We start from the raw sequence: 16,249 nt of genomic DNA on the forward strand, positions 1-16,249 counted from the left end.
TTTATCAGTGTATAGATGGGGACTCCACCTTCTCAATTCCGGTCGCGTTTCATTGAATGTGTGTAATTATTTCATGGCTGTCCTGCTGCCAGACTTCAGAACCAGCACCTATTTCGAACTGTCCAAAATTCACTAAGCCCATTAGGAGGTGCCCTAAATATACATACGTGCCCAGGATTACTTAATGAGTAGGCAGTAAATTCTAACCCAAGCCGCCACACATAATTCAGGCAGATAGTGTGTATGTTTGCCATTTAAATTTAAGCGAGTTAAGTACACTAGTGATCCTGTTTGCATGTTGATTTCACACATTACGCATACGCCCCGTCAGACGGCGTGTCCTTAATTACAATTGATGCCGATTGCCAGGCAGATCACGCAGCAAGTGCGCAAAACTAATTAAAATGTTTATCAACTTTGTAATTGTCACACCCCAATTGTGGGCGTACGTGATTGTGGTGGTAAAAAGAATTGATATTCATCTGTTTTATGGTTAAAACGAATTTATTCATTGACTTCTAGCAGTAAACTAATGAGTTCCAAGGGGGATTTCTTGCATTTGGAGGCAAAGGCCGCCTGGCAATCGCCTCCTCTTTGGCCAAAGTGCTCCGATGTGTGGTACTCCCGATCCGACGACTGTCCCAACTGGTCCACCGAACTGGAGGGCCTCAGTACTATGTCCAATAGCTCGCCCAGCAGTCCACTTTCGTGGTTCAGAGGCAGTGCAGCATGCTCACAGATCAACCTCAGGAGGCAACTTCTCCCAGGCAAACCCATATTCTCGAGGACCATCTCAATGCCTCGGTAGATAATCCAGCGATATAATGCTCCATAGGTCGAATCCTGATCCTCCTCCCTGCCCGTAATGGCCATGGGCTTGAGGTAGACCCTTGTGATCTCCGTGGAGTTGGTGGGCAGGTAGTACTCCGCCTTGAGCACATAGCCCGAGGTCACCGACTCGAAGTGGAGGCCCTCCACGGGAATACCAATGCCACCGATGAACTGCACACGAGTGGGACTCGTCGGCGGAAAGATCAGCGATCTGCTCAAGCGTTTCAGGTGACCCTCGCCGGAGCAGCGGTGCAACCATATAAGGAGGCACAGAAAACCCACACAGAATTCCAGTCTCATTTTGCTTCCGTTTAGGTCGAGAATTATCTGAGAACTGAATCTCGACGGCTTGGGATTTTCACACCTCAACTCGAACTCGAACTCACTTTCTTCTGGCGGCGGCTTGCGCTTTCCACTTGTTTGTCTTGGCCAAAGAGGTTTTTTAGGCCCGAAACCAGTGCAATTAGCACTTTGGTGGCAACTCACTGATCTAGTTAAACCAATTTCACTAACGACCATGAAACAGCCGCCGCCAAAGTGCAACATAGAGAATATTTTATAGGTAATACAAGCTTTATAAATTGGGTTTATAAATAATGTTTAACATTTTTATTTACAAAAGAAGAATAGCCTTAGGAATTTTTAAACTAATGTGGATTGTTAGCTTGTGATTTATGACCATGACTTTTATAAGTAAATCCTATCAGATAGTGAAAATGTAAGCCAGTGTCATAAGGCCATAAGGCCATAAGGCCATACGAGCCAGCATTATCTGTGCCCCAACTCTTGCAATCACATTTATCTGTGAGTTTAAAGACCCAATACAGATCAAACAAAAAATGAGAAACGTATTCCCGGTGGCACTGTAAATATTTACCCCATTCATACGACTTCGACTTACAATCTTCTTATAGTCGCAAGTAATCCAACTAGTTTAAGCAACCTCACATGCAGTAAAGTGCACAATTGCATGAGCCAAGGGGAAAAGGATTGCGAAATGCGTATGAGGATTGCCATGGAATGTGTGAGCATTGGCATTAAGACAGTGAACGGAGTGCTGGGATGATTGGGATTGGGATTGGGGATGGGGACTGGGATAGGGATAGGGATTGGGTCCTCTGCCGGAATGCGGAGCGGAAGTTATGCCCTCAACGACTTGAGTAAGTTAAGTGAATTGCCGTTGCATCGGGCGCTGCGAAGGAAAAGCGGCGGAAAATGCGGGATGAGCTCTGAAAAGGCGTAGCCAGAGACTTGAAAAAAAGCGTAGGAAAAAAAAACAAAACAGAACAGCTCCCCAGGATGTGAATCCCCCTTGGGTGGCGACACTGACCTGGACAGGAAAACGAGAAAAGCTGCGATAGAGATACAGATAGAGAGGGAGAGATTAGAGAAAAGCGAGAATCAGCACGAAAACTACAAGGATATTTTCACTCCGAGTGGGTAAAAAGGAAACGCACGGAAAAAGCACAGAAGCTGCAGCAAAAACCAGTTGATTCCCCGATTCCCCAGCCATTCTTCCTCCGTCTAGACAATGTATTGTGTTGTATTTTATCAGAGCTATTTATTAATCGGGCGATTAAACGTTAGGATGACATTGCCATTGCTCCTCATAAACGAGATATTGCAGAACATGGGGTTTTATCTATTCAAAAGATTTCTAACTTGTGGGATTCGTGTGACATAATATTTGATAAAAATATTTTTAAACTAAACATTTGATGCTTCTAAATAAAATTAATCCACATAAACAGGATATTGCACAACATGGTGTTTTTCTATTCAAAATATGCCTTATTTGTAGGACTATTGATATAATATTTATAAAATAAACGTAATTAAAGAGAAATAAGAATTATATAAAAAATATGATGCATACTAAAATGATTTTAAGCAAAATGATTATACCCGTTACTCGTAGAGTAAAAGGTGTACTAGATTCGTCGGAAAGTATGTAACAGGTAGAAGGAAGCGTTCCCCATAAAGTATATATGTTCTTGATCAGGATCACTAGCCGATCTTGCATATCTCCTTCTTTCTTTGGTCCCTTTAGCTGAGTAGGATTATAGGACTATAGCGTCCTTCCTTGTTTTTTGGTCTATAAAAGAAGTTCAATTTCCTTTAGTTCAATTTTAGTGCTATCTCTACTTCGACAAGGTTTTTGCATTTTAAAATTGCCTATTTGAATTTATTTTCGTTTATTAGGTATGCTCTTTTGAGTAATTCATGTGAGGAATTTCTGAAAATTTAAATATAAATAGGAAATATCCTCGCAAATGCCACTTTAAGTAGATTGAAAAGCCACTAAAAGAGAAGTAATTTATCCATAGTTTTTCTTGCCATTTTCATTCGCATTTCCATTACCACAACGATTCCCGAAACTGGAGCACCGCAAAGGCAATAAAAAGTTGGACAATGCAATGCGGCAATGTGGAACTTGCAGCGGAGGCCACGAAACTTTCACCTGCAGCACTTTATGTGCATCGTTAGCTGCCGTAGTAGTGAGCCGAACTTCGGTTTCGGGCTAACGAATATGCAAATTTAAGGTAAAAACTTGCCATTCGAATGGCGTTCCCCAAGGCGTTTTGGCTATCGATTCCCATCGAGCGAGCCAAATCAATTATGTTGACAGGCCGGGGAAACCCCTTCGCAGAGGTAAATGGCAACAGTTTAAATGGCAGAACGTTTAGGAGACGGGCGCACGTGTCGTATGCGTAATGAGGGCTCCCCCAGCAGAACAGAAATGCATTCATCACAGCCTGGGTGATGGTGGGTGGATGGGTGGATGGGTTATGGGTGGTTGGGTGGCTGTATTTGCAAGTGTCGTCGTCACATCTTGACCTCGCCGAGCCTCGAAATTACCTCGTTAGTGCTCCAGGGTGCCGCAAATCCTTTTGCCCACCGAAGGAGGAGGCGAACTCGTCTGGCAAATGAATGTGTCTTACTTATGCTTATTTAGTTTCTCAGCCAGGGAACGGAGCATGGGGTAATGAGTTAAATTATTATGCAAACGACGGCTCCATGTCTTGAGCTGGAAATGTGGAAATGTGTGCTCCACATAAACAAAACACTCGAAATGTGTGCCGGGGACAAACACAGAGCTCCTGAAGCGTCCTGAAACAGCCAGAAGCCAGGCGAAGAAGCCGCTTTCCAGGAGGCCAGGCGACATAAATGCAGATTAGATTGGGAATGGAATGGGCAAGCTCCACTCAATGCAAGTGGCATCATTTGGAGCTCTTCATGGGAGCATCTCCCAGTCCCAAGCCTCAAGCCAAACCATACATATATACCCTATAGCCCCAGCTCCGTGCATCAATGCCAGCCATATTATTTATGGACTTTGCACACAATAATTGGCAAGCTTTCCGCTCCAAAGCGCAATGGTCAGCAGTGGGACAGTTTCGCATTGGGATCGGAAATCAGAAATCGGAATGGTATGGTATGGTATGGGAATTGGGTTACGGATGGGAATCAGAATCGGAATCGGAGGGGGAGTGGCATTGCTGGTTCGTTGACTCCGGGCCAGTTGAATTGTTCGGTGTTTCGGGGCTATAAAAAGCATCACTGAGCAGGTGTATTTGGCAATCAGTTCGAATTGATGATTGTCAGGCAACAAAAGAAAATATGATAGGAGCCTTAATATGAAAAATGTGTACAAAGTCGACAATTAGGATATCAGGTAATTGGGTTTGTTACTTAAAGAGCTTTAACAACATGTTATATCAAATGTAATTGAAAATTATTCTATTTAACTCCCTTACTACTTTAGTATTTTATAAATGCATATCAGGTAACCAGCAAACCTACCCCTTAACTCTTTAATAAAGGAGTATAATCTTGCATAAATTGTTCAACTGAAATATGACAACATGAATTGCGTTTAAGGTGTGGAAAATGCAGATCAAAAATCATTGGAACTGCCTGCCACTGACATTGGTGAATTTGTAAATTCTTTGTTTCCCGACATCATGATATCCCTATATCCTTGATCTTGACGCTAGACCTCACACATTTGGCCCCCAACTTCCGAAAGGAAATCAATTTACAAGCCAAATATTTGGGCCATAACAAGCCCCCAAAAGTGGCTCTAATTATGCATGGTCACCATGCGGGTCACTTGCCGAATTTAAATGCAAAGCTTGATGGGTCAAAAAGGTGTCCACGTGTCCGAATCCGTACTTTATGCTACATGCTTGTTTGGCACGGCCCGAATGTCTGGTGAAATGTACATTGTACATTGTACATACACATATGCAAATGACCGGAATACAGCAAACATTCTCATTCTAATCGGCAATTTTGTTTGTGTGTGCTTTTTGTTGATGTTGAGTTGTCTTTGCTTGTGTTGCTGATTTTGCCATGGGAACTTCAACTCTGTGCCAACGAATCGATAGTATCCTGGGCCATAAAAGGATTTATAGGATTGCAGGGGGTATTTTCAGTTAAACAACTTTGTCATTTTGGTGGTTAATGGGAGTAGAATCAATATACTCTGTCACTAATGTACAAATATGCGGGTACATATTTTAAAACACTCATTTTAATTATATATAAGCAAGATCTATATAGTTTTTAAATGTTTCGTAGCAAGTTAAATATAAATAAAATAATATTTTCAATAAAAGGGCTTATAGGAACGTTGCTAATGGTAATAATCATTATATCCTGGCCCTAATTTAAATTTGAACTTAAAATTTCTGAATTAAAATAAAACTATTTCAAGCTTTAAAAGCTAAAAAAACCCATGGGAAATCTAACCATTTTCCGAAATAGAGTGAAATTTATATTTTCTTTCTTGGCCTAATTGATTTTTATTTTATGTAAATTCTTAAACATTCCCCTGAGTTCGACACTGCCATCTAACAAGGTTAAAGTCTGCCAAACTCTTATTAAAAGTTTCGGCACTGACCGAAGCTCTTTATTTAGTTACCATGCCAAAGAACGTGGGTGGCTTGAAGCCCTTTAAATGAGATCAAAATGAAACACCCAGCCAGGACCCGGTATGGCAACAGTATTCAAATATTTAATCCACCCGGGCAGACTGCACTCACAATAAACCCACTCACCCACTCACCATTGGTGGGGCACAACCCACATAAAGAACAGCTGTGTCCACCGTGCAGAATTTCATGACACACCGAATGAAAATCCAGGGAGTTGGGTTCGTTGGGTTAGGAAATGGTTTGGGGATGGGGTTTGGGATGTCGACTCTCTGGCCTTTTCGTGTTTAATTGAGTTTGAAATAGGTGCCAGCTTCTCTCTGGCCCCCCAGTTGGTGGGCTCTAAAAATTGGCTTAGTTGTGAGTCCCCCATCACAACAGAACCTCTGGAATATATATGGAGCACATATGTATATGCGTTCCTGAAACTCTTTAAGTCAGCATCTGCTTCGTTGAGTTGATTTAATACTTTTGAAGAATTTGTGGCGGCATAAACAATGACGATTGCCTATAAAGTGGCTCCGTTAGCAGCCCGAGCATTCGCTTTGCAATATCAAAATTTAATCCGTAATCGGCCCAAATCCTTTGCCCCCCACCAGTAATTCCGTTTTATGTTTGCCCAACAATCCTTTCGCCCAATTCATTTATTTCAATTGTTGCCGGCGCTTCCGTTGTTCCCAATAAAGACCGTAGTCAACTATACGGCGTAATAAGCACTTTTTTTTCTGGAAGCATTGTGAGCGCGGCATTTTTATTGTTTCCGGGGGCGCTCAGATCGACAGTGGGTTAAGCCCCTAGATTTTTTGGATAAAAATATGGCAAGGGGGCTTAAAGTGGCAATAAAAGTCTGGCAAAGGAATCTGTGGTTATTTTATTATATGTCTTTGTTATATATATATGCGGGGTTTCATTTTTGAAACATCCTATAGTTATGATTAAATTACAATTTTAAAAGATTATGACACGATCCTTGAAAATTTAAGGTTACTATACTTACTTACTAGTTTACTTTTAAGGTCAAAAATAATTATGCACAGGTAATATCAAAATGAAATAAAATAATATACGACATTATCTACTCTTGATTAAATATAATTTTTACAGATTTTGGTACTGTGCTTAAAATATTTATAGGTTTCTTTTAAAACTATTTTGTTTTTCAGCTCCACATTTCACACCCATTGAAGAAACCTTCAGTTCCACTTCGCCCACGCCCCCACCACTTTCCAAATGGGCGTGGCTGATGGTGCGCGCTGTTATTTGCCGACTTTCAAAAAACCAGCCTAAAGTTTGCCAACATTCGTTTCATTTTATAACCCGAAACGAATAAAACAAAGCAAAGTTTCAAACTTTTTGTTTAGTCCTTGAATGACATCGTTGTCTCCCGACTTATTTTTATGTGCCAGCGCCAGCGGATTGACGCTCCGCCCCCCGAAGGTAAGCAGGTGGTGCCCAAAATTTACTTACCAAGTACTTATTTGCCTATTTCAAAAGCCATTTGTATAAACGGCAACGGTTCGGGACACTCTCTCCCCCAAATCGCCCAAGTCCCCAAGAAATGTAATAAAATAAGCCTCGACTTGACTTGGCAGCTGCATAAACAAATACCTGATAAAGATGGCTGGAGGGTCCAAGAATGGGTCCTCTCTGGATCCGGGCCACTCGAAAGAATTTGCATAAAATGTTGCAGCATTAGCCGAAACCGGACCCATTACACATTGGGACAATCAGCGGAATCCCCCGCGAGCTCCGGTATTTTTTATTAAATTTTATTATTATGTTTTGCATAATTCTCCCTTTTTTATTTTTTAAAATGGCCCCCAAAAAAAAAATTAACAGAGGAATGCAAAGGCAAAAAACCCTTGGCACTTAGCCGGGCTTCTAAGATCCCCGGCCAAATTCTTTTTGGCAAACTTCCGAGGCTCTTCAAGTGGAAGGCTTTGATTTAAAAGTACACAAATTCGTTTAAGGCCCGCGAAACCGAGAACTTTAACAATTCCCGAGGAAGACCTTAAATAGAAGTCAACCGAAGGATATATATTTACAGCACCCCGGGGACTTTGGAAATCGGAGCCAGAAGATAGCCGCCAAAGTTCAGAGCGCGACCGCAGAAAACTCGAATGCGACAATTAATTTCAGTGAATTATGACCGCAGAGTGGAAAATGGCGCTAATGTGACGGCCTTTGCCAATTTGCTGTTTGCTCGGTGCAGTTTTCGGGCCAGAACCGAAAAACACGAACAGCTGTCAGAGGGCATCCGTTTTTCGTTGGCGGTGTCCGGCGAACTTTTCGGGGGCACGGCGACCGCAGACCGAAAAAGACAGTCGGTTGGAGGACAATACCGAGGGATATCCCCCGATGCCATGGTTCCCTGGCGTGTCGTTTGCAATATGACAGCTAGAAACCGAAACCGAACAAGAGCTCGAACCCTAAAAACGTTGCGTATACGCGATATGCAACGAATGCAGCGAACCTTCGAAACTGTCACAGCCACGCCAATCTGGGCTTAGAAACAAGGCGTCGATCTGTGTTGCCATAATTCATAGCCAAATATTTCACCGCCGTGGCTCTAACTCTAACTAACACTCACACTCACGCTTTTCCATTGTTCGATGCACGTGCCCGGGAAAACACAAAGGATGAATCCGGGATAGCGGAAAAAACCACGCAAAAACGCAACAAAATGGCAGCCGGAATGGAGGAAAAACACGCGGAAGTCGCGAGCTTAGCAAGCTGAAAATGCTCGTAAAGTACAATGAACCGCAGAAGCTGAAAGGCGGTGAATTCTGGGTGTCTGGAGCTAGGATGTGGGTGAAGTTGAGTGGATCTGTGCTTGTGTCCCGGCGAAAAGCGTAGAGGCGTTGGCTTTATTTACCCGGAATCCATGGAGCATTAGGAGGGGTACGTACCATTTGCGAAACTGATTGTAACAGTGCTGCCAACTAGATAATGAAAATGGGCATTTTTTTTAAATTTTAAAATTTGATACAAATATGAGTATTTTATGAAGGCCAATTTTTTTAGTATTTAGGGAACAATCGGAGTTATGGTACTTAAAACTGAAACTGAAAAGAGCTGCGTTACAAAGTTAATAGGATATAAAACAAATATTTGAGTAATACGTATGGTTAAACATGAACTACTTTCAAAACTGTAAAGCTTGAACAACATTATCCTTTTTCTCCTTAGCTTTGTATACAAGATCTGTCATAAAAACGGTCACACTGTAACCCAAAAAATACTTAATTATTAAGGGTACTGTAACCCAAAAAATACTTAATTATTAAGGGTACTACCACTACTTGGGTACCAATTTAAATGAATAGTTCTTAGTTAAGGATGCTCTCAAAAGTCAAAGGATTTGGCAACAGAGTGAGTACCGTACCGCGAATCTTCCAGTCAGGCCACTCCAAAGGCAGCACTCTCACTTGCATTCCGCTTTTTCCGCTGCACTTGGCACCATTTATCCCCCGTGAGTGACACCTGAAAGAGTGACAGATGGTGGTGACGAGGAGCTGGAGGAGATCCCAGCCCCAGCACTTTATTCCCGCTCTTAATTCGATGACAACAATTGAGGACCACAAGCCACCGAGTCGCTAGCCGCCGAATCCCTGGGTTAATTCAATGTTGTTCACAGCGCAGTACTCCTTAACGTCTTTGTAGTTGCTATAGGGTTTATTTCTGGTATCTATTCGCTGGTTGGGTACGGACAAGTCCTCCAGATCCTCATCTGTCCTATGGTAGACGTCGCTCATCTTGCGACCCTTGCAGACAGTAAACTCCCCCTCGTCGAAGAGTTTTCGTCGCATTTGAAAGGTCAATCCATTTGAAAGCAAGGTTACACTTTTCAATGGCGAGGTGCAAAAGGAGGTGCTGCTCGTCCCCGACACGAGTAGACTATCCGACTCCAGTTTGGCCGCCAAGGACATCTCATCTATCGACGGGGTCTTCTGCGGATACGGAGTGGACGCCCCCTTGGAATGCATATATCCATAATCCCGTTTGACGGACACCCGATCATTAGCCATGGCGGAGTCTATCTTGAAGCCGATGGGAAAGTGGAAAAGGTTCTTGGTATGGCCCTTCTTCATTTTGGTTAGGATGCCTTTTTTGGTGGACTTCCTGGCTGCCACGCTCTCAGTTTTGAAACCCTTTCCGGTGAAACTCTGGCTTTTCCCCAGCATTGTATGTCTTTCTGTTTTTTTTATTTAGTGTTATTTAGGTTGTTGCTTGTATCATGTATATATTTTGTCTGTTCTTAAGCTATATTTTCTAGGCCTATTTAGATTTCCAAACCTTTAATCATCCTGCCACACATTTCCATTTTTCAAATATTTAATTGCCCATATCAAAAAACAAAATCCAAACAGCACAAAAACTTTTTTCTAAAACAAAGAAAATAAAATTGTATAGCAATTACTGCTAAATTTGTTGAAACCTGAATATCAAAAAGTCATTCAAATTGATTGAATAGCTTTTGCCTTTAACTCTTCAATATTTCTATTTCAACTTAAAAATATAAATATAAATACAATTACGCTGATAGCAAAGTCAAACCAAGTTAGTCTAATTATGTTGAAGTAAAGGCCAAAATGGGTCACAAAAAGTCGCCAATCTTGGAAACTATAAACAAATCAGGCTTCAGAAAAGTTTGCTGCCACCCAAAAGTTGATGGCGCCCGCAGTTTGAAAGTTTTCCATTCAATTCACTTAAGACTCTTTTCGCCTTTCGCGTTTGCATTTTGATGTGGCAATATTTTCCCACCCCGCTTTTTCCACTAACTTGTACCTTGATGGCCCCGTTTGCAGTGAACTTTTCCTGGCCAACGGAAAACTAGGCGAAAAACCCAAGCAGACCGACGACCAACGACCAACGGAGTCGTTGCAGCTAATGGTGTTTATTGCATTTACTCCCCAGCTGCCACTTAAATCGGCGACACTGTGGGCGGGTTTTGGGTTTGGGTTTGGGTGTGGGTTTTGGTGGTTTACCAGGTGGGGGCTTGGTGTTCCAGTCTGGATGGCAGAAGCAGCAGCAACACCTGCAGCTACGCAAATACCCCGCAGGCGGCAGACCGATGGACGTTGGACTATAGACTCTGCAGCCCACATCTCCATCTCCAACCAGCTGCCTTCTCCGCTCGTGTGGAAGAAAGTGCAAAGTAAATGTACAACACAGAGTCTGCCTGGCGCCGCCTCTGGTGAACAGGTGAACCAGGCAGGGGGCGTGGCAGGTGGCAGGATACGGGAGGCAGGACCAAGGCTGCCACAGCTGCGGGTGCAGCCAAAAGAGCAACTCACCAAGCAAGAAAGCAAGCAACCCAAGCTGTTGTGGCACAGATTTGGCTGACGCAAAGTTTGATTAAATCACATGACAGCGGCGGAGGGGGACGGCTGGCCAGCGGCTTCTGGGACATGGATTCAAGTGGCTTGATACCAGTGCACAGAGAAAAAAATCTGACCACATCAATTCTATATTTTCATATTTAACATGAGAGGTCTCGTCTATTAGATACCCGTTACTCAGCTAAACTGAGTTCGAGGGAGATGGAGATATGCATGCAGCAAATGCGCTGTTTCCGGGAATGCACATACATTTTAAAACTTGCGCTGCGCAAAAACCTCAAGAATCTGCATGCCAAGTCCCAACGGAAACGCTTTCTTTTACCTATTACAAATTTTTACGGGTACACTAAGTGTAAAATATGTACCTGTTTAAGGAATATTTAAAAAAGTGTACCAAATGCACCAATTAATAGTGTAAAGAAATATGATGTTTCGATATAAGCTATTAAATTCTTTAATAAATTAACAAAATACTTAAAAAGAAAACAAATTTTATTAAACAATTTCGGCCTTATATAAACGGAGTTTTCGATTTTCAGTGCAGTTCCACAGAGCCAATGAGCCAGTGACTGCGGGCGTCGGGAAAGTAAATAAATTCATTAAACGTTTAGAGCTCGCCAGGTGGTTTGGTCCGGTTGCCTTTTGTGCCCGGGTAAAATATTCAGTTACCCGGATTAAGTGGATTACCATTCAGCAAGCTGCATTGTCCCACAATCTCAGGGGCTCCTGACAAAAGATTGCTGCGGCGGCGATATAGTATTGCATTTGGAATGCTTTTTTAGGATTCGATATGAACAGGAATTTTGGGGGGTTTTTTCTTTCTTTCTTACACGGCTTTTGCTGGGCGTCGCGGATGGCATTTAAAGCTCGTAGATCACACGACGCATCACTAGAAATTTTAAGAGGACCGGATAGGAAAGTAGAACTGTAGTTCGTCAATAGACACGTACAAAAAGATGCGGATACACAAACGGTAACGGGTACGGATACGTCTACGACAGACACAAATGGGATGAGGTAACGTCTAGGAAGGGATGCGGCAACGTCTATGGATGGGATGCTGCAACGTTTACAGATGGGATGCGGCAACGTTTACAGATGGGATGCGGCAACGCCTATGGAGGGGATGGCGAGTCATGGGAAGCCTCTGGGCTGGGCGGATTGAGCAACAGCTCCCAGGTATCCTCCTCCGAATCGGAGCCAGAGGCTGGAGGATCATCGGACTTCGGGGCCTGGCAGCGGTTGCACTTGGCGCGATACCAAAAGTTCAGATTGAAGCACAAGGCACAGGGCCAATCGGTCTTCTGTGGCCGCCAACGACGGGCCTTGCTGGCTCCCGATCCCGTTCCAGATGCCCCCCGATCCTGGGCAGCAGTCAACTTGGCCGCCTGGCACCTGTTGCAGCTGGCGCGCCACACGAAGTTGCTGTTCCGGCAGATCATGCACACCCAGTTGTCGCTGGCCGGCTTCCATCTCAGCGCCCGCTGGCGACGTTGGTTCTCCGGGCAGTTCAGCTCCTTGGGATAAATATAGCGGACACTGCCCCTTCGGGTGGACAGATAGGCGGGCAGCACGGTCAGCGTTTGACCCATGAACTTGGCTCCACTCAAACAGCTAATGGCCGCCTGTGCCGAAAAGGGAGTCGTGTAGGTAATGGTGGCCTCACCCTTGGAGCGACCCGTCATCTTGTTTTTGTAGACGAATATCTTCGGTTTGTTCGTGACCTCGTCCATCTTGATCATGCCCAGCTTGCCAAAGAACACGATAATATCGTTCTTGGTCACATTCAAGCGCATGCCCAGCACAAAGATCGTTTCCTGCTGGATGACGTACTGCTCCTGGCCAACATTCAGGTAGAGGTTGTGCCTGGGTAGCGGCAGGCGGGGCATGAAGTCGGCGGCGGTGCGGGGGAAGACCATGTAGGAGGTGTTGCCACCCATGCTGGGCGAGAAGGGCGGTCGCTGCTCCCGCTGCTCCTCCTCGGTTAGCTGGTTAAGTGCTCCAAACTCCACCATTTCGGTCATCTCTTCCCCATCCACTTGCTCCTCCCTCCGGTCGGTCTCCATCTCCTGGTTCAGGGAATCTCCTGGCGATGTGGGGCATGAGGATGAGGTGCTGGCCACCACAGAGGAGGAGGGTGATATGGACAAGGGCTCGTCCAAATGAGCCGCCACCGCGTCCTCCTCCTCTCCTCTCTCTACGTTGCAAAAGCGGTCCTCATCCCGGCCTAATAATAAATTTCCAGTGGCATCGCCGCTGCCGTTCTCATAGCGATAGATATCATTGAAAGCCCTCCGGGGACTTCGGCCAGGACCCGTATTCTGTTGCGGATTGGGATTGGGATTCAGGGCAGGTCCTAGCTCAAGATCCATAAAGTTGGCATGGAACATCTGGTGCTGATTCGGATTCGGGTTCGGATTCTGGAGCTCCTCCTGCGGCTGCTGGTCAAGTTCTCCGGCTCCGGTGTAATTTTGAGCGTAGAAAGGATTGGAGTACACCACACTGGCTGCCGAGTTATCCATTGCAGTTGAATATATTGCTTTAGCTCCTGGTTGTGGGGCCTTTACTGCTGATCAAACACGAACCGATTCCTTGGGATAAATAAAAACTACTGAAATCTTTGATAACATCCAAGAGACTAGGCGTAAAAAAATGAACTAAGTTTTGGATCTTGGAATCTTTGATAGATTATCCACTGGCCTACTCAGCTGCCATGTTCAAATATATTAATCAGTTGGGAGATGCAACGATTTTTGCAACTCAGCATATAGGAAAAAAAGTTATATACTTGTGTACAAAGAACCCTGTCAAAACTCGTTATACAAAATTATTGAATTTAATTTAAATCAAATAACAAACATATGTTTTTTATTTATTTTTTGACTAAAAATTTATGCTTTGTCCCTTAAAATGTAAAAATAACAATTCTTTGGAATGTTTTTTAATCCCAAAACAAACACACACAAGAAAATAATCCGAAGGAAAACAAAAACATTGAATAATGCTGAAATAAATGCACGAATGTCAGCCATTCGGTAGCAAACAAAATATTAAAATAAACTCCACAAAGACTGCATTAATTTGATTCAATTATGTGGAATTTATTGAGTGAAAAAGTATTAATAACCAAAGTAAAAATGCAATATTGATATTCAATTGGCTGGCTCACCTACTCACTCACCTTTTCATAGATTTGACCTGATTTTTCTATCGGTAGTCTATGGATGAAAGCACGAGAGAACTATGCAAATTTCCGTGATTGGCGGCTAAAAGTGAACATCCAACCACTTTTGCAGTTCACTGATGACTTTGCACTTCGCTTGCCCTCCACGGGAAAATTGATTCATAATTTTTTCGCATTTTCACTTTAATCAGCAAACTTTGATTACATTTTCAAAGCGAAGGGAGGTGGATTTCCCCCACCTGAAATCAATTTAGGGTTCCCGGAATGCCCTGCTTAATTCCCCAAAGAATCTGAGACTCAAGCTCATATTATTTGGAACGGAGAGTCATCGTTTGACCGGCCAATCAAGTTGGCCGGCTCTCATCAAGCCAATTAGCTGCCAATTACCCCACTAATGACCGACCACATTAACCCGAAACGGAGGCAAGAATAATGCCCTGCCACACTGAAGAGATGTTTATTAATATCCCAGGTCTCGAACCCGGACCCGCTGATAAACGCAACTGCCACGTTTGTCGCCCAGCCAGCAAAACATTTTCACCCGCCATTCGCTTTTATGGCCGCCTCTTTACGACCAAGTCCGCTGACCTTATCGCCCGATTCCGGGGCTCCAAGAGATCCGGTGTCCTGGTGTCCAGGATGTCATGCCCCCGTCTTCATTAGCAGTCTTCTTAGGGGGTATGGTGTCAATTTCTCGGAAATGGGGGAAGGAGGGTCATTAGGTCAGCGTCTCCAGCAGCAGTTTTGCTTGCTGCCAACTAACTTTTACTTTAACCCGTCAAAAATTTTACCCAAGAAATTAAGTAGCGAGGCGAACAACCGCCGACACGAAATTAAAAATCAACTGTCTTGAAGGGAAAACAACAAGGGAAATGGAAACTGTTGCTGGATGGGAAAAAGTTCCTATTCCGCTGGCAAACTTTGTGTGCGCTCATAAAAATCGAGACAGGACAGGGTAAATTGTCTTGCAGGATAATTGCACAAAAGTTTGACTTTGAAGCGGGCTCGTAATTGAAAAGACAAAAGCGCAGCGTAGGAATTGGCCCGGAATATAAGCTGCAGTGGGATCGCGTTTGGGTTTAGGGTTTCTGGAGCTCTGGAGCTCTGGGAACTCTTCATCATCAGCATCATCTCTCGGTGAAGTGCACACTGCAGCTTTCATGTTGTCTTTCGTTCCGTTTGGAGCGAAGGAACAGCTAATGAATTGGCTGCCTGCCGAGGCAAAGCAAACAGAGAGCACAGCTCAGCAATCTACCTGAATAAACTGACACGAATCGGAAGGTGCATTGGATATCGTTGGAGGTGTACACATATATGGTATGCCCACCCCCAGCCAAAAGTCCAATTAATGGAGTCGCACGAGCGGCGCTGAAAATCAATATTCATAAAATGTAATACACACTTAATTGAGACAGATTGCCTGCATTCATTATAGGATGCAATGGGATACGTGCAATTAGGGGTTTAACTGTCTTGGGGACTTCACATTATACAGTGTTTCTATAGAGCACCTCTTGAAAATTTTATAAAGGGATATAGACATTGGTTTAGCTAGGATTTTATTTGGTGTGGAAAACAAAATAGTCTATTAGACCGCATTTTATATTATAAATCTGTTAAAGTCAATAAACTACTCACAAACATCAGAACTAGCTAGTACTAAATAAATTGTTAGAGGGAGAACACAATGGGTTTCATAATTTGCAGGACCGATTATTATATTCCCTTACTAAAAGTGCCCAGGGGTCCCAAAAATAATCACAACCCATCTAAAGTTAAGGTCAAGGCCCCGGGCTGAGTAATACCTACACTTATTCGCGAAACATTTCTGCATGGGAGCAGAAAAAAAGAAACCCTGGCAGTTGAGTTGCTCAGCTTTTCGGGGGTTTATGCAGCTGGCAGCACAGACACAAAATAACAAGCAATAAAATGTGTACGTGTCTAAATTTTAATAT

At 43.6% G+C, this 16,249-nt stretch overlaps 3 protein-coding genes across 3 annotated transcripts; all 3 read right to left on the reverse strand.

Moving 5' to 3' along the window:
* Positions 1-483: 483 nt before the first annotated feature.
* On the reverse strand, positions 484-1,131 carry LOC119553728. The gene has a single exon (XM_037864320.1). It carries the CDS (start codon positions 1,129-1,131, stop codon positions 505-507), a length of 627 nt encoding a protein of 208 aa, XP_037720248.1. The 3' UTR covers positions 484-504.
* Positions 1,132-9,244: 8,113 nt separating this feature from the next.
* On the reverse strand, positions 9,245-10,027 carry LOC119562519. Its single transcript, XM_037875716.1, has one exon. It carries the CDS (start codon positions 9,950-9,952, stop codon positions 9,365-9,367), a length of 588 nt encoding a protein of 195 aa, XP_037731644.1. The 5' UTR covers positions 9,953-10,027; the 3' UTR covers positions 9,245-9,364.
* Positions 10,028-11,584: 1,557 nt separating this feature from the next.
* Positions 11,585-13,770, reverse strand: LOC119556026. Its single transcript, XM_037867808.1, has one exon. The coding sequence runs from the start codon at positions 13,630-13,632 to the stop codon at positions 12,226-12,228; it is 1,407 nt and encodes a 468-aa protein (XP_037723736.1). The 5' UTR covers positions 13,633-13,770; the 3' UTR covers positions 11,585-12,225.
* Positions 13,771-16,249: the final 2,479 nt, after the last annotated feature.

This window comes from Drosophila subpulchrella, chromosome 3R (assembly GCF_014743375.2).
Source record: "Drosophila subpulchrella strain 33 F10 #4 breed RU33 chromosome 3R, RU_Dsub_v1.1 Primary Assembly, whole genome shotgun sequence".
NCBI lineage: Eukaryota > Metazoa > Arthropoda > Insecta > Diptera > Drosophilidae > Drosophila > Drosophila subpulchrella.

Excerpts from the sequence above, each read along its gene's own strand:
- LOC119553728 (XM_037864320.1), bottom strand. The coding sequence starts at position 1,131 with ATGAGACTGGAATTCTGTGTGGGTTTTCTGTGCCTCCTTATATGGTTG.
- LOC119562519 (XM_037875716.1), bottom strand. The coding sequence starts at position 9,952 with ATGCTGGGGAAAAGCCAGAGTTTCACCGGAAAGGGTTTCAAAACTGAG.
- LOC119556026 (XM_037867808.1), bottom strand. The coding sequence starts at position 13,632 with ATGGATAACTCGGCAGCCAGTGTGGTGTACTCCAATCCTTTCTACGCT.